At 39.4% G+C, this 24,683-nt stretch overlaps 1 protein-coding gene across 3 annotated transcripts in view; it reads left to right on the top strand.

Annotated features, from left to right (window-relative positions):
- Nucleotides 1-24,683, top strand: part of LOC106869255 (AP-5 complex subunit zeta-1) — a 77,560-nt gene that overhangs the window by 41,226 nt on the left and 11,651 nt on the right. For all 3 annotated transcript variants that reach the window (XM_089352221.1, XM_089352223.1, XM_089352222.1), the window contains 9 exons: nucleotides 105-142; nucleotides 1,590-1,755; nucleotides 4,473-4,651; nucleotides 10,211-10,294; nucleotides 11,183-11,370; nucleotides 16,779-16,865; nucleotides 18,540-18,662; nucleotides 19,753-19,882; nucleotides 22,863-23,048. In XM_089352221.1, the coding sequence (XP_089208347.1) occupies nucleotides 105-142; nucleotides 1,590-1,755; nucleotides 4,473-4,651; nucleotides 10,211-10,294; nucleotides 11,183-11,370; nucleotides 16,779-16,865; nucleotides 18,540-18,662; nucleotides 19,753-19,882; nucleotides 22,863-23,048 (1,181 nt within the window). The remainder of the gene's footprint in view (nucleotides 1-104; nucleotides 143-1,589; nucleotides 1,756-4,472; nucleotides 4,652-10,210; nucleotides 10,295-11,182; nucleotides 11,371-16,778; nucleotides 16,866-18,539; nucleotides 18,663-19,752; nucleotides 19,883-22,862; nucleotides 23,049-24,683) is intronic.

Here is a 24,683-nt window from a genome sequence, read left to right as displayed (position 1 = left end):
GGTTTACTTGGACTTTTGTGGTTTTTTATCTTAGGTAATAAATGTTGTTTACTGTCATATTACAAGGAGGATGTGAAGGCTTTCATCTCTTCTCTTTATTGCAGAACCCAAGATTGCTGCTGATATTGATTTCCAGAATGCTGTAAGGATTCACATGTTTCAGTTATTTAGGATCTCTGTGTGAATGATTATACAGCTTGAGACAGGGTCTGTTATCAAGAGTGTGCATTTACAAATTTGATTGCTTACATGTCTTTATTTATACCGTGTGTGTGTGTGTTATGTTGCTAATGTGCACACATTTCGGATTGTGTGTGCTTCATACATGTTCTGTGTGTGTGTGTGTGTGTGTTTTGTTTGTTTTCCATTTGTGTCTATCATCATCATCATCATCATCATCTTTTAACATTTGTTTTCCATGCTGACACGGGTTGGACTGTTTGACAGGAATTGGCTAGACAGAAGACTGCACTAGGCTTCACTGTCTGTTTTGGCAGGGTTTTTACAGCTGGTTGCCCTTCTTAACACCAACCACCTTACAGAGTGTATGTATGTATTTATGTCAGTACATGTATTCATGTGTGTTTATGTATGTTTCTGTGCATGTGTGTGTGTGTGCGCGCAAGCACGTTTATGCATGTTTTTTTAGTGTATTGATGCACATGTTTATGCAGTAAACTCCTCCTTATGCAGCACCACTGGGACCAGGAGGTGAGTAGATAACTGAGTTTTCCAGATAAGTGACCATGCTTTAAATTACCCTAGCACCTTACAAAGCTCATTAAAGAATTGTATATACATTAAAACTCGATATTTTATCATTAAAATTTGAATTATAGTGGAAATTAGAGAAACAGGAAGAAATAAAAATTAAATTAAGTAAAACATAAGCTTTATTATTATGGAGGAACATGACTTAGTGGTTAGAGTGATAGACTCATGATTGTGAGATTGTGGTTTCGATTCCTGGACCAGGCAATGCATTGTGTTCTTGAGCAAAACACTTCATTTCATGTTGCTCCAGTCTGCTCAGCTGGTAAAAATGAGTTATCCTGTGATAGACCAGTGTCCCATTCAGGGAGAAATATATATGCCTGAGAAACCAGGAAACCAGCCCTATGCTACTTATGGAATAATGTAGACTAACAATAAGCTTTATTAACCTAATATATTACAGATACTGTAAATACAGTAAGACAAAATGTTGTACTTAGTAAAGTAACAATCTGTTTATGATACAGTGCAAACTTTCTTTTAATGACAATTAATTAGTAAATACAAATTAGCACAAATTCTTGAAATGTTTTAGTCAAATGAATCAATCCCAGCACTTATTTTCTTTCAAGTCTGATACTTATTCTCTCAGTCTCTTTTGATGAACTGCCAAGTTACAAGGACAGAAACAAACCAGCACCAGTTGTCAAGCAGTTGCTTGAAAGTCATGGGTATTTGAGTACTAGATAAGAGGGAGTTTACTGTATGTTTGTTTATGAGTGTTTGTGTGTATAGTATGTTTTTATACATTCATGTTTATAATAAATATCTGTGTGCTTCCAGACTGAACACCTGTCATTTCCATCTCTTTGTAGTGCCTGATAGAAACTGTGAACATTCTAGATGCTGTGTGTAAAGTTGACAAGGAACAGACCCCTAGGATATTTACAGAGATGAAGAGACTCTTTACAAATCTGACAACAGACAATAACCGAACACCAAGAATCCTTGTTAACCTCCTACAGTTTTACATTAACCACAGTTAGTATCGTTTCTTTTATTTCACCTTCATTCATCATCATCATTTAGCATCTGCTTTCCATGCTGGCATGGGTTACAGGTTTGACTGAACCTGATAGCTGGAGAGCTGCACCAAGTTCCAGTCTGATTTGGCATTTTTACTATTAATTTTGAGGAGACTGCACTGGTTTGGTCATGTGATGCAGCTGGATAAAGACAGCTGCTTAAAGAAGTGATGATCTCTTAAAGTGGAGGGAAGCTGTGAAAGAGGGAGACTCAAGAAGACATGGGGTGAAGTATTAAGACTGATCTCAAATGGCTGAACTTTATGAAGATGGCAGAGGACTGATATATGCAGTGCATTCAGAAGACCCACCCACCACAACAAAATTGTGATCCTGAAACCAAGGGGTCATATAAAAAGCATTGGTGTGTGTGCTGGTGCCATGTATAAAGCACTCAGTACACTCTGTAGAGTGGTTGATGTTAGGAAGGGCATCCAGCTGGAGACACCAAACTAAAACAGGCTATGGAATCTGGTGTGACCCCTGGCCTTGCCAGTTTCTGTCAAACTCTCCAACCCATGTCAGCATAGAAACAGTTATTAAGTGTTGATGGTGATGATGATGATGATGAGTTTTTTTACATTCCCTTTTTTTTTTTCTTGACAATTGGTTGGGTAAGTGTTCGATTTTAGACTTTTGCTTGAGCTTTTAATTGCTAACCTTTCTTAACTGACTACTCGTTTGAATGTTATACCTTAACCATGGTAATATTTGAACTTAGCATAAAGTTTCTTCTCCCGATTACAAACATCTCATCTCAGTTAGATTGTGATCTTTTTTACCTTTTACTTGTTTCAATCATTGGACTGTAGCCATGATATGGGACATTGCCTTGAAGGATTTCAGTCAAATGAATAAACCCCAGTACATGTTTTCTTTTAAGTTGGATACTTATTCTGTTGGTCTCATTTGATGAACTGCTAAGTTATAGGGACAACAAACCAACAGTAGTTGTCAAGCAGTGGTGGGAATGCATACACACAAACACACATAGATATGACAAGCTTTTAGTTTCCATCTACCTAATCCACTCACAAAAATTTGGTCCACCCAAGTTTATAGTAGATGGCACTCACCAAGGTGCCATGGTGTGGAATGAACCCAGAATCATATGGTTGAGAAGCAAGCTTCTTATCACACAGCCGCACCTATGCCTATTCACGTAGTCACATATATATAATTCTTGTAAAAAAATACACAATCACCACTTATTCTGTTTCTTTTTCCCATATCACTTTGAAGGAAAACTGTCATCATCATCATCATCATCATTCAGGGACAGCAGCTTCACAGAATCATTAGAGCAACTGGTAAAATATCTTGCTGTATTTTTCCCTCCACTTTTCAGTTTGGGTTCAAATCTTATCAAGCTCAACTTTATCATTCATCTTTTTGGAGGTTGATAAAATCAAGTACCAGTCAAGTGCTGAGTTGGGTTCAGTGTAATCCACTATCACTTTCCCTCTCAAATTGCTGGCCTTGTTTTTAAATCAGAAAACATTATTATTATCATCGTTTTTTTATCTATGGACTGCTTTGAGTTCTATTTTATTCTGATGGGCCCCCATAGTCATTCAATGTTTACAAACTAGTTTTATAGATACTTCTTTCAAAACTCCTAATTTGTTTTTCAAACATTAACTAGTTTAGGTTGAACTATGTAAAATGTTAGAGAAAAAAAACTGAGCTGTTTCTAGCAATAAATATGTTTAAATCAAAATTATTTCCTGGACCCTTAATATATTACTGTGTATACCCAATTTACTACTTTGTTGCATGGACCCCCAGAAATCTTATATGGGCCCTCATTAACCATATGGACCCTGGCTGAGAACCACTGTAGATGGTTCTTCTTCTTCTTAAGCCCTTTGCTTCCTATGGAGCATCAGTCGTCAATGACTTTACTCTACTGCTCTCAACTATGAGCTGCCTATTCCGCATCAATCCAGTTGGACCCCTGTTTTGCAGTTTCCTTTTGGATCTGGCTGCACTGTGTCCTTGAGGGAAGGCTTTGTTCTTCCAGATCTTGTTGGTTCTGAATTGTCATCTATGCATCTGTACCTTTGCTTTTTTTTTTATATACATAGGAGTGTTAGGTAAGGTAAAGTTACCTTCTTGAGTCATACCAACTCATAAGGGCTGGTTTCCCAGTTTCATAGAATATATATAACTCACCTGGATGGGACACTGGTTCATCGCAGGGATACTCATTTTTGCCAGTTGAGTGGACTGGAGCAACGCGAAATGAAATGTTTTGCTCAAGAACACAACATGACACCCAGTCCAGGAATCAAAACCACACTCTTACAATCATAAGTCCAACACCCTAACCACAAAGCCACATGCCTCTACAGGAGTGTTAGCCCTATGCACACCTATTTTTACCTCTGGGAAGAGTTCATTCATATTAGTTAAGGTTCTATCCTTTGACCTGTCCATTATAGAGAGAGTAATACTTTTGTTCAGGTCATTCATTCATTGTCTTTACTGTCTTCACATGCCTTTTCAGTCAGATGTTGATGTTCTGAGTTTAAACCCTCTCCTAGTAATATGCTTATGTGTTAGGAATAAAGGTACCTGAAGATGCTTTGAGAATTTAACATAGAAACAAAACACATGATAGATAATGTTGACTTATGTTGTTGTTGTTTTTTTTGTTTTGTTTTTTTGCAGGTAGCACCATGGTGCATGACCCTCAGTCTGCATATGACTTGTTCTTCGGACAACTCCTCAGCCAGAAATACAACCAGTGTCATTTTGTGTTCGATACTGTTATGTTTTTACGAGACAACCTTGAAACACTGTGTTATAAGACAAACATCCTCTCAAAGTACTTCCCCAATATTTTTAAGGTACTGTTATTACTACTACTACTACTACTACTACTAATACTAATACCACCATCACATCACCTGCATCATCTGCTCTTTTCACTCCTATTAATTTCACCTCTTCCTCTACCATCCTCAACATCACCACCAATCCACCCACCTACCTCTGCTGCCACCACTACTAGCATCACTAATGAGCCAACAATTGAGTTTTTATGAACCTGCTAGAAACAACAATGAAATTCCTGCCAACTCAAACTTTACTATCTTATATAAAAGGAAGGACACATTCCATAGCATAGTTCTAGGTACGCCATCATCATTATCATCATTTAACATCCATGTTCCATACTTAGTCAAACAAACTGACCCCAGTACTTAATTGTTTTAAGTCTGGTACTAATTCTGTTGGTCTTTGCTGAGCCACTAAGTTACAGGTATGTAAACAAATCAACACTAGTTGGGGGACAAAAACAAACACGCATACACACGCACATATATATGTGTGTAAAACTGAAAGGTATATACATCATCATCATCATCGTTTAACGTCCGCTTTCCATGCTAGCATGGGTTGGACGATTTGACTGAGGACTGGTGAAACCGGATGGCAACACCAGGCTCCAGTCTGATTTGGCAGAGTTTCTACAGCTGGATGCCCTTCCTAACGCCAACCACTCAGAGAGTGTAGTGGGTGCTTTTACGTGTCACCCGCACGAAAACGGCCACGCTCGAAATGGTGTCTTTTATGTGCCACCCGCACAAGCCAGTCCAGGGGCACTGGCAACGATCTCGCTCGAAAATCCTACAGGAGCCAGTCAGGCGGTACTGGCAACGGCCACGCTCAAAATGGTGCATCTCATGTGCCACCCGCACAAGAACCAGTCCAGGGGCACTGGCAACGATCTTACTTGGCTTGCCGGGTCTTCTCACGCACAGCACATTTCCAAAGGTCTCGGTCAGTAGTCATCGCCTCGGTGAGGCCCAATGTACGAAGGTCTTGCCTCACCACCTCAGCCCAGGTCTTCCTGGGCCTACCTCTTCCACGGGTTCCCTCAACTGTTAGGGTGTGGCACTTTTTCACGCAGCTATCCTCCTCCATTCTCACCACATGTCCATACCAGCGCAATCGTCTCTCTTGCACGCCACAACTGATGCTTCTAATGTTCAGCTTTTCTCTCAAGATACTTACACTCTGACGGGTATTCACATTGACATTACACATCCAACGGAGCATACTGGCTTCATTCCTTGCGAGCTTACGTATGTCCTCAGCAGTTACAGCCCATGTTTCACTGCCATGTAGCATGGTTGTTCGTACGCATGCGTCATACAGTCTGCCTTTTACTCTGAGTGAGAGTCCCTTTGTCGCCAGCAGGGGTAAGAGCTCTCTAAACTTTGCCCAGGCTATTCTTATTCTAGCAGCTACACTTTCAGCGCACCCACCCCCACTACTAACTTGGTCGCCCAGATAGCGGAAGCTATCGACTACCTCGAGTTTTTCACCCTGGAATGAGATAGAAGTTGTTTCCTGTTTGTTTGCAGTCTTTATTGCACCTGAACATCTGCCACAAACAAAAACTAACTTGCTAGTTAACCTGCCTTTGATGTTGCTGCACCTCTTATGTGTCCATAGCTTGCACCGGGTACATCTTATAGAGTTACTACCTACTCCTTTTCTACATACTGAGCAGGGCCATCTACCTGAAGGGGTTTGTGTTTTATCTACCTTCCTACTTATTAGGATTTTGGTTTTAGCTAGGTTGACTCTAAGGCCCTTCAATTCTAGACCTTGCTTCCACACCTGAAACTTCTCCTCTAGTTCTGATAGTGACTCCGCAATTAGGGCAAGGTCATCAGCATAGAGGAGCTCCCAGGGGCAACCTGTCTTGAACTCCTCTGTGATTGCCTGGAGGACTATGGTAAATAAGAGGGGGCTGAGGACGGAACCTTGGTGGACCCCTACCTCTACCCGGAATTCATTGCTGTACTCATTTCCAACCCTCACCTTACTGGCAGCATCTCTGTACATGGCTCGCACAGCTCTCACTAACCATTCTTCTATCCCAAGTTTCCTCATTGACCACCAGATAAGGGATCGGGGGACCCTGTCAAAGGCTTTCTCCATGTCAACGAAAGCCAGGTACAGAGGTTTATCCTTAGCTAGGTATTTCTCCTGCAACTGTCTCACTAGAAATAAGGCATCAGTAGTGCTTTTACCTGGCACGAACCCAAACTGCATCTCATCTAAATTGATTCGCTCCCTAATTAGTTGGGCTATGACCCTCTCTGTAACTTTCATAACCTGATCTAACAGCTTGATGCCTCTGTAATTATTTGTATCTAAAGCGTCACCTTTACCTTTGTAGAAGTTGACTATGATGCTGCTACACCAGTCATTGGGTATGACTCCTTCGTGTATCACCTGGTTCGTAATACGGGTGACTAGGCTATAGCCAACACTGCCATATATATATATATATATATATATATATATATGTATACATACAAATAAGATGATAATTTAATTTTGAAAGCTGAGATGCCATTAGAATAGCAGAATCTTGGGTAAATTACAAAGGAGAAAAATTCGTCAACCACCAGCTATGGGAATTGAGCCCATATCACTTGAAGACTCCAGCCAAGTGCCTTACCATTAAGCTAAACTGCCTTTTGTCAAATCAATCTGTTTTTAAGATGTTTTTAAAGCTAAATGTGTAAAAACATGTATAAATATAAACAAACATTTTTTGTTTTTTTTATAAGCACTGAAATGTGTGTGTGTGTGTATATATATATATATCTATATATATAAAAATGAGAATGTCTGTCTGTCTGTCTGTGTGAATCCCTAAAACTCGAGAACTACGCAACCAATTTCATTCAAATTTTACACATGCCTTACTTAGGGTTCCAGTTGTGTTTTAGTCAAAAAAAATTATTAACTTCTTGCAGAGTTCGAGCACACGGCAACATAATATCTCCTCCACTATTTAAGTATTACGTGTCAAAAGTGAAACAAAAACACTCATGTCAAATACTTTCACTTTAAAAATGAAACTATTCCACTAACTGAAACAATCACATTTCGATACTGTAGTGACAGATACTTTCACAGAGAGAGAAAGAGAGAGAGAGAGAGAGAGAGAGATAGATGTATATGTATACATATAGATGTACACGTATATGTATATATATATAGATCTATACATACATGTATATGTATACATATGTGTAGATGTATATATATATATATATAGATGTACATGTAATATGTACACATATATACATATATACATGCATACAGATATCTATACATATATACACCCATCACACACACATACACATGCACACAAACACACACATTAGTCATTTGTTTTCTTATCCAAAACTACGTCAAAAGTACTGAATGGATCTTTATGAAATTTGGAAATTATATTCTTTGCATAACGGCCATAACTCCCATGAAAATTCATATATTTTTGATGTTGATGAAATTTTAACCCGAACATAACAGATGAGCATTATTTAGAAAATGATGTCACACGTTATCGAGGCTACCATTCTTTCTGGATGTGCAAAAGGGGATGACGTCTTTATTCCAAGAATTCCTCTTACTCCATTAGGAGCAGACATTCCTTTTACATTCAGAAGACTACAATTCCCCCTTCGTGTGACTTTTGCCATGTCCATAAACAAATATCAGGGTCAAACACTGTCTGTAGCTGGTCTTCTCTTGGAAGAGCCCTGCTTCTCACATGGACAACTGTATGTTGGTTGCTCAAGAGTGGGCAGCAACAAAAAACCTATTTGTATATGCTCCACAAGGGAAAACAAGGAACATAGTTTACAATCAGGTGTTATAATCACAACAGCAAGAAAGTATGTACATGATCACCTTCTTTTACGAAACTTCATTGACTTTCATATATTTATATTGATATACATATATATACGTGTGTTTGGGTGCGTGTGTGTATATACATCTCTATATATAAAGATGATGCGTAGTCTAGACGGCGTTTTTAGATTTCATTATTCTCTTTAACCCGGGCAACGCCGGGTATTTCTGCTAGTATCTATTTAAAATTTATTAATAAGGGTAGAAATTGATATTGATCACTTAAAACCAGTGGTCTAGCATATTAAAAAAAATCCGAAGATTAAAATTATATTACATGCAAAAATAAATGACAGACTACGCTGATGATCCTGCAGATATTTACTTATGTAGATTTTAACAGGTGAAACCATGGTACGTAGGTTAATCGTTTTTTTTTTTATTATTTAGTATTTTTTCATTTGTCTTGCCCTTTTCCAGTCTGTTGTGTCGCTAATTTTTTACTGAGAACATATTTTTTTCATGGTTAGATGATTTGACATCTATTTCTAGCATATAGGAGTCCACTTTTGCTGGTCATTCCTCTTATTTTTGCATATACACACACACACACACACACACACACACACACACAAATAAGATAATAATTTATTTTCAAATGCAAAGATGCCATTAGAACAGCAGGAGTCAACCACAAGCTATGGGAATAGAGCCCATATAGTAGTAGTAGTAGTAACAGTACCCATATATATATATATATATATATATATATATATATATATATATATACGACCGAAGCTTTGTGATTGAATTTGGTAGGCGGAAGTTACTGCCGTGTGTGTATATGTCTGTGTATGTGCTTGTGCCTCTCTCCCAGAGAGTGAGAGGGGGATATATATATATATATATATATATATATATATATATATACAACAAGCTTCCACATAATTTCCATCTATCAAACTTATTCACAAGGAATATGTCAGTCCAGAGCCACAGTAGAAGGCTCTTGTTCAAAGTACCCTAGAGTGGAACTGAACCTTAACCACACAGCTATGCCATTGCCAATCATCCTTCCTATCACTGACCGCTCAGCTTCAAGTCAGGCAACTGGGGCTATTAAATGCAATATGCTTCAATCAATTCCAGTAGTTAAGTTAGAACTCCTAACCATGTCCTCTGTGGTAAAACCTCTTTCATCTCACAGTTGTTAACCCTTTAGGGTTCAGATTAATCTGTTAAATGTAATACTTTTTTCACTCAAATTGTTTTGAATTAATCATACATTATCTTACAGCTTTGAAGTTTCGACGGTGTGATAGTTTATTCTTAGACTGTCAATGTAGGTTAGGTGTGAGAGGCTGGATATGGCCAGTTTGAATGTAAATCATGTAGGATATTTGGGCCGGATATGGCCAGCTTAAACAGTAAAAAGCATTTTCTTTTTTGTTTTTAAGATTGTCTGGCAGCATTTTTACATAAAACTGTAATCATTTTTGTTTATCATTGTCATCTTCCTTCCTTAACTTTCAAGATTTATTAGAGCAAATTTCAAAAGTGTGTTCATGTAGTAACTATAATGTGCCATATAGTAATTATAACATATCACACAGTAATTATGATATCCGTTATAATAATTATGTACTATGTTTTATGTAGTGACTGTAATATACCATGTATTGACTATTCTGTACCACATTGGACTGTAATGTGCTAAGTGAGTAAATTTCTCACTGCAGATCCTTGCTTGGAATCCTCCAACGTTTGTCAAAGAATTTGAAGACCTTTTACCTGCCATGATTACTCAGAGTACAGCACTTGAGGTATAACTCACTTTTGTTTGTTTGTTTATTTGTTTTATATGAAATGTTAATGTGGTTGAGGATACTGTAAAATTGGGGATATTTATTCTGTTTTTGATACTGAATTTTTTTTATTTGCATACCAAAGTTAGATAAAGAAATCATCAAAATGATGTCATAAGCCAGAGTTGAATAATGGCTTCATTTCATATTTCCCCTAAAGCCACAATTGCCCTCATTCAACCTGCAGCAATTCTTTCAATTACAATTGATGGCAAAAAGAAAGTGTATATATAGGCACAGGAGTGGCTGTGTGGTAAGTAGCTTGCTTACCAACCACATGGTTCCGGGTTCAGTCCCACTGCGTGGCACCTTGGGAAAGTGTCTTCTACTATAGCCTCGGGCCAACCAAAGCCTTGTGAGTGGATTTGGTAGACGGAAACTGAAAGAAGCCTGTCGTATATATGTATATATATATGTATGTGTGTGTGTTTGTGTGTCTGTGTTTGTCCCCCTAGCATTGCTTGACAACCGATGCTGGTGTGTTTATGTCCCCGTCACTTAGCGGTTCGGCAAAAGAGACCGATAGAATAAGTACTAGGCTTACAAAGAATAAGTCCCGGGGTCGATTTGCTCGACTAAAGGCGGTGCTCCAGCATGGCTGCAGTCAAATGACTGAAACAAATAAAAGAGTAAAGAGTATATAATTGATGGCAAAAAAAAAATGTTTTAATTAAAAATAAAACAAGCTGTTTCTGTAGTTTTGCATGATAATGGTTTTATATTCTATTGACTTAGACTCAGAAGATATATGTAACATTTGCCCAATGTAGAATGTACAACATGAATATATTTTCCCAATCTGTTTACTCTTATATGTTCTTATTACATCCTGATGTTTGTTTCCAGGTATTCCACCGTCTTTTAGAGCTTCCATGTTTGACAGCGCTTCTTGAAGCAAGTGAGAAATTGAAGAAGGGTGATGTAAACAGCATTGAACCCGACTCTTCTGTCCAGGCTTTACAGAAATCTGCCTACAACCCTTTATTTAATTTCATCATGAGTCCAGACAGTGGCCATGGGGACACAATCAACAGGTAAATAAAAATTCACCTGCCTGTTGAGACTAGGATCCTTTTCAATGATGACTAACCATTGACAATTTTGACCTCTACCATGGGTACAAGACCTTGAATTTGGTGGGGATCTATAATCACAAGCTGGCAGAATTGTTAGCATGCCAGACAAAATGCTAACCATCATTTCATCTGTCTGCATGTTCTGAGTTCAAATTACATCAAGGTTGACTTTGTCTTTCAACCTTTTAGGGTTGATGAAATAAGTACCTGTTAAACACTGGGATTCAATATAATCAACTAGGTCCCTCCCACCAAAATTTCATCCTTTGTGCCTATAGCAGAAAGGAATATTATCAATCTATTACATAATTGGTGCTTTATTTTATGTACTCTGAAAGTTGATCTTAATAGAATTTGAACTCAAAATGTAATCTAAATATAACTAGGCATTTTTTCTGATACTCTAACCCAGTGTTTCCCAACCTATTTTCTCCCAGGCCCCACTATAATTTTCCAGAAAAATGTATGCCCCACCAGTGGCATATGTAAAAAGATTAATAATTTATTGACTTCTAGTAATTATATACTTTCATTAAAGACATATTCACACTAGGGTATTAGAATAGCACTATACTGTCTTTACACAGTATGCTTGGCTGGAGTGATTGGTTTGGCTAGGCTGAGTATAGGATGTAGTTTGTTTGCTGGGTAAAAAAGATTTTCACAATTCCATGTCCCACTTAAAAAAAAAAAGAAAAAATTTTGGGCTTTCAAGCTCTACTGGTGGGGTGCATGCCCCATGTCGGAAATCACTGCTCTAACTATTCTGTGAATTAACTGGAAAGTATTATTGAAACTTAGTGGATGAGGTAGTTAAGGTTGTTGACTTTAATTGTTGACTAACTTTGCAATAACTTATTGTCTGCCATACTTGTGTTTGGTATAGTTCACTGCTTGGTTGGGATATTATCTCAATTGCATACTTTCTCATTGATATGTTGTGCTTTCAAGATATGGTAGCCCATTCAAGTTAGGAGCTGTGCTCCACATCCCATAGTAAGAGTGTGAAACACATTACTTTTGAATTTCCGAACATAGCATTTGTATCTGAATCAGTAATGTGAACTGGGTTACAAAGAAGTGTGTGGTTGCCACATGAGAAGGTACAGCATGTACTTTCCACATGAGAAGATACTGTGTTGTTGCCACATGGGTAAGACAATGTATCAGTGCCACATGGGAAAATACAGTGCATGATGGTCATATAGGAAGGTGCAGCATATATTTTCTACTTAGGAAAATTCTGTGCAGTGGCCATGTGGAAAAACATCATAATTATCATACAGGAAGATGCAGAGTGTATTTGCCACATGGGAAGCCTCTGTAATTGCCTCATGGGCAATGCAGTGTGAAGATGCCACATGGAAAAAAAATGTATAATTGCCCCTCAGGAAGGTACAGTGTGTATTTGCAACATGGAATTCCTCGTGGGAAATGCACTATGTATAGATGTCACATTGGGAGACATTGTAGGGTGTGCTGAAAAGTTCCTGGTTTTGAGGGTATTGTGAAAGGCCTGGTTGTGGAGGCCCAACATTCTGAGTTTTTTTACAGGGCTTGGAAAAACTGAAGGACCACTGCAGTAAGTGTGTGAATCTCAGAGGAGAATGTGTTGAATAAAATCATAACTAACTGATCCTTCTGTATGTCCTTTTACCCACAGCCAGGAACTTTTCAGCAACACCTCATATAATTGTTGCATAGGAAGGCACAGTATGTATTTGCTACATGAAAAGACACAGTGTATGGTTGTTGTCAAGCAGAAAGACATACACGATTAGAATGTAGTTGTTAATTGATAGACGAAGAGAGAGAAAGAGAGAGAGTGTATATACAGGGTGTGATGGGTAAATCGTCGCCATTTTATACTTTTAATTTCCAGCATGCACATTGTTTGTTTTGTTTTGTTGTCTACACAGTATAGTAGAGTCAGTCAGGAACTGTCTGTGAGAAAAACAGCACCCTGATGCAATTCACTCTGCCAGAAATTTGTAAACAACATGCTGTACTGCTTGGCATTCACACCAGAGGCTCCAATACAAACATTTCAGAGTGTTTGGTGTCAATCTGAGGACAGTGCAGAGGATTTGGAAAGAGTTGGATGAGTCTAATGGTGACTACAATGGTACAGCAGCTCAGAAAACTCACTCTGATTGTTTTGATAAGAAAAGAACTACTGAATTTGTTGGTAAGATCCAGACCATGATTGACAATGATCTCTCTAAGTCAATCAGGTCCATCAGCAGAGACATGGAAGTGTCTGAGTTTCTTATCAGGCAAGTAGTACATGAAGACATTTGGTATTTCTCATACAAGATGAGAGATGGCCAATTTTTATCCTAAGCCATCAAGGACAAGAGGAAAGACCATGCTACGAAGCTTTTGAACAAACTCAAGCATCCCCTCCAACTGAACATGCTTTGGTTTTTCCCAAATGAGAAAACTTTCTGCCAGTGTCAGATGGTGAACACACAGAACAACCATTGGCTTGCTGTGTCCCCAAAACATGTACCAAGAGTGATAAAAATCAAACATCCAGTCAACATCATGGTGTTTGGAGTGATCACTAGTGATGGCGACATTATGCCTTCATTCATCTCAGTCTATATTCAGCTATAAATAGTCTCAACACAGAGGCTTACATCAAGTGCCTGGAGGAGGTAGTGCTGCCCTGGGTCAAGATGGTAGCTGCTGGAAGACCTTATGTCTAACAACAGGACTTTGCACCATGCCACACAAGCAGGAGAACTCAGCCATGGCTGTGAGACAATTACTGTGACCACATCACTCCTAACATCTGGCCACCTAACTCCCCAGATGGCAACCCCCTTGATTATTATGTGTGGGGTGCAGTTGAGCAAGAGGCCAACAAAACTCTTTGTAACACCAAAGATAAACTAAAGGCAAGGATTACGGAGGCATTCACCAACTTAAACAAAGAGACCATCCAGAAGAGTTGCAGGAGATTCCAAAGTCGTCTGGAGGCCATGGTTGAAGCCAATGGCGATTTTATTGAATAAATTTACACTTTAGTATTTCAAGATATTTTTATGTAATTTTGGAAAATATATGTTAAAATGAGATGGCAGTGTTATTTTCTTCCATTTTTGGATTTGGTTTGCAAGATTCTTTATGTGAGTTCATGTGTTGAAGCATATTCTGTTGTGTCTGCAGAGAGTCATTCTCTTTTAGTGCTTTATAATTTAACACACTCACTGGTAAAGTTTCCTCTCATTTACTTATTTATTTTTCTAAAATTTTCGTTGCGTCTTGTAACCTTTTCAATAGTTGTTGACTCTGTCCATTATCCGAGCTATGTTCTTTTTGTTTGTTTATGTGTGTGGGTCAGTGTGTGTGCACATACACATGTATGTATGTATGCATGCATGTAAGTGTGTGTATGCATGTATGTGTGTGTGTATATTGTGTGTATGTTTGTATATATTTATTCTGCATATTCATGTGTTGGTATGTTTTTATGTGTGTGTGTGTGTGTACATGTCTGAGTGTGTGTGTGTGAGTTTTTGTGACTGTCTATGTATGGATGTGCATCTCCATGTGTGTGTGTGTATGTGTGTCTCCATATGTATCCTTGTGCGAAGTGAAGTGTGTGTGTGTGTATATGGTCATGTGTTTCAGTCTTCATTTGAGTCTGTGTGTATATGTGTGCTTGTCTGTTCATATTACCTATGTACCTATCCATGTGTATGTCTATCTGTTTGCTTTCATATCTATTTGCTTCCATACATATACATATACATACATCTACATAACAGCCCACTAACTATTCTACCTGTATATAAATGTAAACTTTGTGTATGGGGGTATTGTGTATATTTCCTAATTAGTACAGGAGATGTTTCATTTATGAGGACATACTCCTGTATTTGTCTGAGTGTTGGGTCCTTTGGGTTCTTGGATAAAATTCGGATGTCAAGTTAACCCAGGTTGCTTCCATGTTGATCCTTGACATGTTGGTAGAGTATGGAGTACTGTTCTTTGTCGTCATATTGTCTCAAATGGTCATTTAGTTTTTTCCGCAATGCTCCTTGATGTCTCCACTATGTATGTCATGTTTAGGTCTTTACAAGCACCTTCTATGCATCTTATGCTGTAGACTACATTTTTCTGCAGTTAACGCCATGGCTAATCCTACATACCATGAAGTTATTATTGGTGCATATAGTATTCTCAAAGGGGTTCATTCTACATAGTTGTGATCTGATGAAGTTCCCTGGCTTTTCAACTATCTTTGTTGAGTTTGGTCTCCTTCAGAGCCTTCCTAAATCTACGGGCTAGTTCTCCATGGGCTGTGGCCTCTACAAACATCACTCCTTGATATTTGTCGGTTTTATACCACATGTTCACCCTGTTTGCTTTGTCACAAGCTCTTTGTATCCTATTCCAGTCTTTGCTTCTATATCTAGGACAGGTACCACTGGTTTCATTACATATAATGTTATCTAATTTCTTTCTAGTGCCCCTGTATACTCGAACCCTATCTTTCTGATCATATCCAGAGAATTGCATACGGTGCATGAAGTTCTGTAAATGTTTCTTCATTACATAGTGGGGACACTTTGTTCATTATCTTAAGTCCACTATCATTATGTTAATTTTCATGCCGTGTGACAAAGCTGAGTTCTTGTGAACAACACATTTCGAAGCTATGGGTTTCATGTAATAGGAGTGGAGGAGCTGCACTCTGTTCACAGTCTCTAACCAAAGTTCAGTATCAAGGATGGGGAGTCTATTGTTAGGGTACCTAGTGGGGTAATTTATGGTTACCTTGATACTTTGGTGGATGGAGTTAGCTACTTGCTAGATGCTCTCCATTATGTTCCTCTCAGTTTCTACATTACCATCACTAGAGTTGGTCTTATCAATGTCATCTACATACCTACTGTAAAGTAGAAGAGTTGTGGACTGTTCTGCTAAGGATTGCTTAAGTTTTCTGTCTCATCAGGTCATCATGTGCTCACACACTGACCCAAACATTTACGCACAAACAAACAAAAAGAATGCAGCTCAGATAATGGACAGTCAACAACTATTGAAAAGATTGAAAAACTCAACAAAAATTTTAGAAAACTAAATAAGTGAATGAGTGGAAACTTTACCAGTGTGTGTGTTAAATTATAAGGCACTAAAAGAGAATAACTTTCCCCAGACACAACAGAGTGTTATTTTCATTTTTGCATAATTTAGACAACAATTTATTCACCACACCTTGTATGTCAACTTGGCCGAAGATATGATTACTTGTGTGTGTCTGTAGTTTGATAATTCTGTTTTCACCATTTACATGTGTAACTATTACATGCTGCTGTTACCAGTTTTTTTTTTTGCCTCTTGTATTTTATCAGACTTGATGAGCTGTATGAGGTCTTACATGATATGAGGGACCACCCACGTGTGATTAACTGTGCTGAGGTTTTACCTAAATTATTAAGGTGAGCATATCTCATTTACTAACTTAATGTTTCATAGCAACAGTCTACTGTCCCTGCCACTATATGATTAGCTACATTTATGTAATTGTATACACTTGTGCACACTCACACACATACACTTAGACTAATTATGATACCTCCTGTAGAGTACATATATGCCTTATTACAGAGTGTATTATATTTATATAATATATTATATTTGTATATCAGGCATGGCTATGTGGTTAAGAAATTTTCTTCCCAACCACATAGTTTCAGGTTCAATCCTACTGTATGGTACCTTGGGCAAGTGTCTTCTACTATTGACCCAAGCTAACCAAAGCCTAGTAAATGGACTTGTGAGACAAAAACTGTATGGAAGCCCATTGTGTGTGTGTGTCTCCTTGTCTTGACATCACATGATAGTTGCAGATGACTGTCACTATCATACAAGCAGTGATATTTATTTCCAATACTCTGCAAAAAATTTGTCTGGCTATAGGGAAATATTACCTTGCTTGGAAACAGGTGAGGGTTGGTGACAGGAAGAGCATCCAGACATAGGAAACTTGCCTTAATAAAGTCCATCTGACCCATGCAAGCATGGAAAAGTAGATGTTTAAAACAATTATGATTATAATATGTGCATATGCATACACATACACACACACATTTATCAACAATCCAATTCCTTGGTGAATTCTTGGTGCAGCATTGATCGAGGAATTGGATCATTGGTAAATAATTGGAATTGAAAATTACCTAACAACAGTATCCAGTCAGTATAATTGACACTGATTGATGATGATGGATTATTTCACTGTCTGCTCTCTGTGATTCTATCTAGCCAGTTGGTGGCATCTTACATATTGATGTGCCTTGATTCTTAATGAATCTGTCAAACTAACATATAGATTGAGACATTGCTGTACTCAAGAAGACCTGCCCGCATAAAAAACATTGCTGCTGGTGCCACATAAAAAAGCACTGATGATGATGTCATGTAAAAAGTACCCTGTACACCCTGTAAAGTAATTGGCATTAGGAAGGGCATCCAGCCATAGAAACCAAACCAAAATAGACTATGGAACCTGGTGCAACCCCTGGTCTTGCCAGTTCCTGCCAAGCCATCCAACCCATGCCAGCATATTAAATGATGATGATGAGATATATATAGATATACATACATACACACACTAATGATTTACATTTATTGTTTTTGTATTGATTATGATAATTTTTACTATTAATATCAGCACTGCCTTTACTATTACCATATAACAACACTACTGCACCCATCTCTGCACATCACCATACACCAACACTGCTACCACTATCACTGTACATTACCACTACTCCACCACCACCACCACCTCCAAAGCAACAGTAATTTTCATCACTGTAACCATGACTACCTTCATACATCAAGAGCAGCTAAATCTCCCTTAAGTCACACCCTTCCATCACAAATACAGATGGCTCAGTTGGAGATACACTGGGAAGAAAAGACATGGAGAGAGTCATGGCTGGAATGTCTTTGATTACATAGCAACAGCACACTTTTATGTATCAACTACATATCACCACCCCTTCATTCTCACCACCACCAGTATCAATGCTATCATCATCATCACCACCACCACTACCACCATCACCACCATTCTCATAACACCCTGTTTCTTTATTCTATTACAGTGTGTATTTTTCTGTGATTCTGGAAGACAGCAGCGAAGAGTTTACATCCTGTTTGGTATCAGTCCTTTTAGAGAGGGTCTCATTGCTCTACGATGTTCCTGGATACAAGAGAAATGTCAGGAAGTAAGAAAATTTCATTGCTTACCTTTCTGTTTTCAATGTTCTCTTTCTGTTTTGAGAATGAGGAGCCTGAGGAAAAGTTTGGATCCAAGGTGAAAGCTGGAGGTAGGTCTGGGAGAAAGCATGAGAGGAAAAGAACTGGCCGCAAGGCTGGCTGGAAGAGTTAGAGGCAGGACTGGTTGGAAATTATTGGAGGAAACAGCTGAAGGTAGAGCTGAGTGCATAAGCTGGCGGCATGAACTGGTTGAAAGTAGTAGAGAAAAAACTGGAGGCATGGGCTGGTGGAAAGTACTAGAGGCAAAAGCTGGAGTTCAGACTGAGCGCAGAAGCTGGAGGTATAAACTGGTAGAAATTACTGAAGGGAACAGCTGAAGGTATGACTGGAGGCAGGGCTCCTAGAAAGCAATGGAGATAAAGCCTGCAAGTAGAGTTGAGTGCAGGAACTGGAGGCAGAGCTGCTAAAAAGTACTGGAGGAAAAGAGAGCAGGCTGGGCTGGTGGAAGTAGGTGGGTGAAGACTGCTGAAAAGTTTGGTAGAAGATGATTGAAACAAGTGTTATGGTGGAGTGCAGAAATGACTGCTGGAGGATGTGGTGCCAACTGAGGATGGATAAAAAGGATTGGCAGTAGAGCTGGTTGAAAGGGGCTCAAAGAAATACAGAAAGGATCAGGCAGGAAGGTTACTGGAAGAGGCTAGGAGCAGAGCTGATAGAAGACAGAAATCTGGCTGAACAGAAAGATTGAAGGCAGAGTTGGTAGAAGAGTTATTATACATATGGTATCTTCCTACGATTGTGTGTGTGTTTGCAGAAATTTGTTAAATTCATGTTTGTCAGCATTTTTTATCTAGAATCATGTTCTGGAGAAATCAACTTTACCAATAACTGACTTGGTTCACTGATTATTATTGACCAGTTTTCACCTCTCACTTGCAGTCTTTTAAATATCCTCAGAGAGAGAGAGTGTGTGTGTGTGTGTGTGAGTGATTACTTGGTATCTGGGCATTTAGCCACTAGATGTATGCGTGTTTGGTCACAAGACATAAGAATGTTTGACCACCGGCTACACCTACATTATTTATTGTTATATTTCAGATTGTTTGCTGACTACATAGTGAAGCTGCTAAAACTTTATCCTTATATTGTCATCAAGCAGAGAGGAGAAATTATTGATTACCTCATCAATACACACAATATGAAGGATGACAGATTCTTTATGCATCTGGTATAACAACTTTATTGTAATCACACACACACACACACACACACACACACACACACACACACACACACACACACACACATACACACACATATACGAACACAAACATACAATCTTACCATACTATATTGACACTCCATCAGTTACAACAAGGGTTCCAGTTGATCCAATCAACAGAACAGCCTGCTCGTGAAATTAACAGACATACATATCCTTAATGTAGTTCTCAGGGAAATTCATTATGACACAGAGTGTAACAAGGTTTGTCCTTTCAAATACAGGTACAACTCATTTTTGCCAACTGTGTGAACTGGAACAATATGACATAAGGTGTCTTGCTCAAGGACACAACTCGCTGCCAGGAATCGAACTCACAACCTTATAACCATCAGCTAAATACCCTAACCACTGAGCCATGTGCTTTTGATCTAGTGTAACAATGTTGTAACGTGTGTGTCATCATCATCATCATCATCATCGTTTAACGTCCGCTTTCCATGCTAGCATGGGTTGGACGATTTGACTGAGGACTGGTGAAACCGGATGGCAACACCAGGCTCCAGTCTGATTTGGCAGAGTTTCTACAGCTGGATGCCCTTCCTAACGCCAACCACTCAGAGAGTGTAGTGGGTGCTTTTACGTGTCACCCGCACGAAAACGGCCACGCTCGAAATGGTGTCTTTTATGTGCCACCCGCACAAGCCAGTCCAGGGGCACTGGCAACGATCTCGCTCGAAAATCCTACAGGAGCCAGTCAGGCGGTACTGGCAACGGCCACGCTCAAAATGGTGCATCTCATGTGCCACCCGCACAAGAACCAGTCCAGGGGCACTGGCAACGATCTTACTTGGCTTGCCGGGTCTTCTCACGCACAGCCCATTTCCAAAGGTCTCGGTCCGTAGTCATCGCCTCGGTGAGGCCCAATGTACGAAGGTCTTGCCTCACCACCTCAGCCCAGGTCTTCCTGGGCCTACCTCTTCCACGGGTTCCCTCAACTGTTAGGGTGTGGCACTTTTTCACGCAGCTATCCTCCTCCATTCTCACCACATGTCCATACCAGCGCAATCGTCTCTCTTGCACGCCACAACTGATGCTTCTAATGTTCAGCTTTTCTCTCAAGATACTTACACTCTGACGGGTATTCACATTGACATTACACATCCAACGGAGCATACTGGCTTCATTCCTTGCGAGCTTACGTATGTCCTCAGCAGTTACAGCCCATGTTTCACTGCCATGTAGCATGGCAATATATATAGAATAATAATAAATGGAGCAAAACACATATAATCAATAAGTTCCTTTAATTCCTACATATGTTTCAAAAATTATATGCACTCTATTCCAAAGAAGTAAGAGATTCTGGTATATACATATAATTTTATCATCAGGGAACCATAGTACAAATGCAAGATTTCTGCTGAATGCACAATATGGTTCCCTGATGATAAAATTATATGTATTATACCAGCATCTCTTACTTCTTTGGAATAGAGTGCATATAATTTTTGAAACATATGTAGGAATTAAAGGAACTTATTGGTTATATGCGTTTTGCTCCGTTTATTATTATTCTTTATATCAACTCAAAATACATCACTTTAACATGGAATTTCTACCCCTTAACCGGGTATAATATCCCAGTTTTTGTGTGATTTTTGCTACCCTGGTAACTATTAACATATTTGCATTATCAAAATTTTTCAACCAAGATAATATTAATATATATATATGAGAAGTGCTGAAAATCAGTTAATTATGATTTTATTCAGCATGTTCATCTCTTAGATTCACACACTTATTACAGCAATCTTTCAGTTTTTCTAAGCCCTTTAAAAGCACTCAGAAGGTTGGGCACCCAGCCAGGTCTTTTTTGCAATACCCTTAAAGCTAGGAACTTTTCAGCACACACACACATACACATGTATGTATGTGCATACATACATAAAGAAATGTATGTATGATAACACAGGCAGCATTTCTTCTTTCCACCAGTCATCAAGCCTTGAAAAAGAGCACAAGTGCTGCCCTTTTTTCAAAATAAACCATATTAAAAAAGACTCTGAAGAACAGCATGAAGACACTATTCTTTAAAACATATATCAGGTTTATTTAAACACCTTGCTCATTAAAAAAATCACTTTCACTCATTAAATATACCATGTTCATTAAATACCTTTGTTCATTAAAACATTCCTTATTCGTTGAACACACCTTGTTCATTAAAATGCACCTTGATCATGAAACCACACCTATGTTCATTAAACTACACTTCAACCATGTAAATACACTTTTGTTCATTAAAATACAACTTGTTCATAAAATCTGTTTCCATTATTTGTTGAATTATATTCTCTTGTAAACTCATCATTATTAGTTTAACAACATGAAATTATTGTAGCTATCAACATCATCACCCATGGTATGGATTAGAAGGTTTGACTTGAGAGGGTAAGCTGAAGTGTTGTACCAGGCTCCAGTCTGTTTTGGCTTGGTTTCTACAGCTGGGTACCCTTCCTAATGCCAACCACTCCACAGAGTGTACTGGATGCCTTTCATGTGTCCCCAGCACGGGTTCCTTTTACATGTCACCAGCTTGGATATCCTTTATGTATCACCAGCACGGGTGCCTTTTGCCTGTTACTAGCACAGGTACCTTTTACATGTCACCAGCATGGGTGAATTTTATGTGTCACTGGCACAAAATGCCTTTTACATATCTGCAGTACAGGTGCCTCTTACATGTCAGTGGCATGGGTGCCTTTCATGCGTCACTGACACTCCACAGCCACGGTTACACTTAGCTTGACATGTCTTCTCAAGCACAGCAACTCACCAGAAGTCTCAGTCATTTGTCATCGCCTAAGTGAAACTCAACCACTGTTATTGTCATTCTTGAAATCATTGTTGTCCACCACCATTGCCTCTACTGTTATTGCTGTTGCCATTTTTGTTATCAGAATATTCTTGAATTATTGGTCAGGTTTGGAGTGTTGGAGAGTTCTGCAGCTGTAGTCTGGATAACAACTGTTCTGCTAAAATCATATCAAAGTACTATGAAGTTCTAGAGACACTGATGTATGAGTGGTCCAGTACCACATTGACATTAACCACAGATGAAGAATTCCCACCACGTCTCATGTCCATTCTTATGTCGGCCACAGCAAAGGTTTGTTTCTTTCTTTCTTTCCTTCCTTCTTTCCTTCCTTTTCCTTACTCACTGCTTTTCTCAAGACTATGTCAAAAGTATTTACTTCAGGCACCAGGCATGGCTGTGTGGTAAGAAGCTTGCTTCCCAACCACCACATGGTTCCAGGTTCAGTCCCACTGCTGCGTGGCACCTTGGGCAAGAGTTTTCTACTAAAAGTTCAGGCCAGCCAACACTTTGTGAGTGGATTTGGTAACATGGAAACTGAAAGAAGCCTGTCTTTCAGCACTTAGCTTTAAACCTAGAGCTTATTCTTTTACAAACCAACACTGGTTGTCAAGTGGTGTTGTAGTCAAATACACACACACGCACACTCATATATATATCATCATCGTTTAACGTCCGCTTTCCATGCTAGCATGGGTTGGACGATTTGACTGAGGACTGGTGAAACCGGATGGCAACACCAGGCTCCAGTCTGATTTGGCAGAGTTTCTACAGCTGGATGCCCTTCCTAACGCCAACCACTCAGAGAGTGTAGTGGGTGCTTTTACGTGTCACCCGCACGAAAACGGCCACGCTCGAAATGGTGTCTTTTATGTGCCACCCGCACAAGCCAGTCCAGGGGCACTGGCAACGATCTCGCTCGAAAATCCTACAGGAGCCAGTCAGGCGGTACTGGCAACGGCCACGCTCAAAATGGTGCATCTCATGTGCCACCCGCACAAGAACCAGTCCAGGGGCACTGGCAACGATCTTACTTGGCTTGCCGGGTCTTCTCACGCACAGCCCATTTCCAAAGGTCTCGGTCCGTAGTCATCGCCTCGGTGAGGCCCAATGTACGAAGGTCTTGCCTCACCACCTCAGCCCAGGTCTTCCTGGGCCTACCTCTTCCACGGGTTCCCTCAACTGTTAGGGTGTGGCACTTTTTCACGCAGCTATCCTCCTCCATTCTCACCACATGTCCATACCAGCGCAATCGTCTCTCTTGCACGCCACAACTGATGCTTCTAATGTTCAGCTTTTCTCTCAAGATACTTACACTCTGACGGGTATTCACATTGACATTACACATCCAACGGAGCATACTGGCTTCATTCCTTGCGAGCTTACGTATGTCCTCAGCAGTTACAGCCCATGTTTCACTGCCATGTAGCATGGTTGTTCGTACGCATGCGTCATACAGTCTGCCTTTTACTCTGAGTGAGAGTCCCTTTGTCGCCAGCAGGGGTAAGAGCTCTCTAAACTTTGCCCAGGCTATTCTTATTCTAGCAGCTACACTTTCAGCGCACCCACCCCCACTACTAACTTGGTCGCCCAGATAGCGGAAGCTATCGACTACCTCGAGTTTTTCACCCTGGAATGAGATAGAAGTTGTTTCCTGTTTGTTTGCAGTCTTTATTGCACCTGAACATCTGCCACAAACAAAAACTAACTTGCTAGTTAACCTGCCTTTGATGTTGCTGCACCTCTTATGTGTCCATAGCTTGCACCGGGTACATCTTATAGAGTTACTACCTACTCCTTTTCTACATACTGAGCAGGGCCATCTACCTGAAGGGGTTTGTGTTTTATCTACCTTCCTACTTATTAGGATTTTGGTTTTAGCTAGGTTGACTCTAAGGCCCTTCAATTCTAGACCTTGCTTCCACACCT

This window comes from Octopus bimaculoides, chromosome 5 (assembly GCF_046866305.1).
Source record: "Octopus bimaculoides isolate indiv1 chromosome 5, ASM4686630v1, whole genome shotgun sequence".
NCBI lineage: Eukaryota > Metazoa > Mollusca > Cephalopoda > Octopoda > Octopodidae > Octopus > Octopus bimaculoides.
Note: the sequence above shows the minus strand (reverse complement) of the source record. Positions and strands in the feature narration are given on the sequence as shown.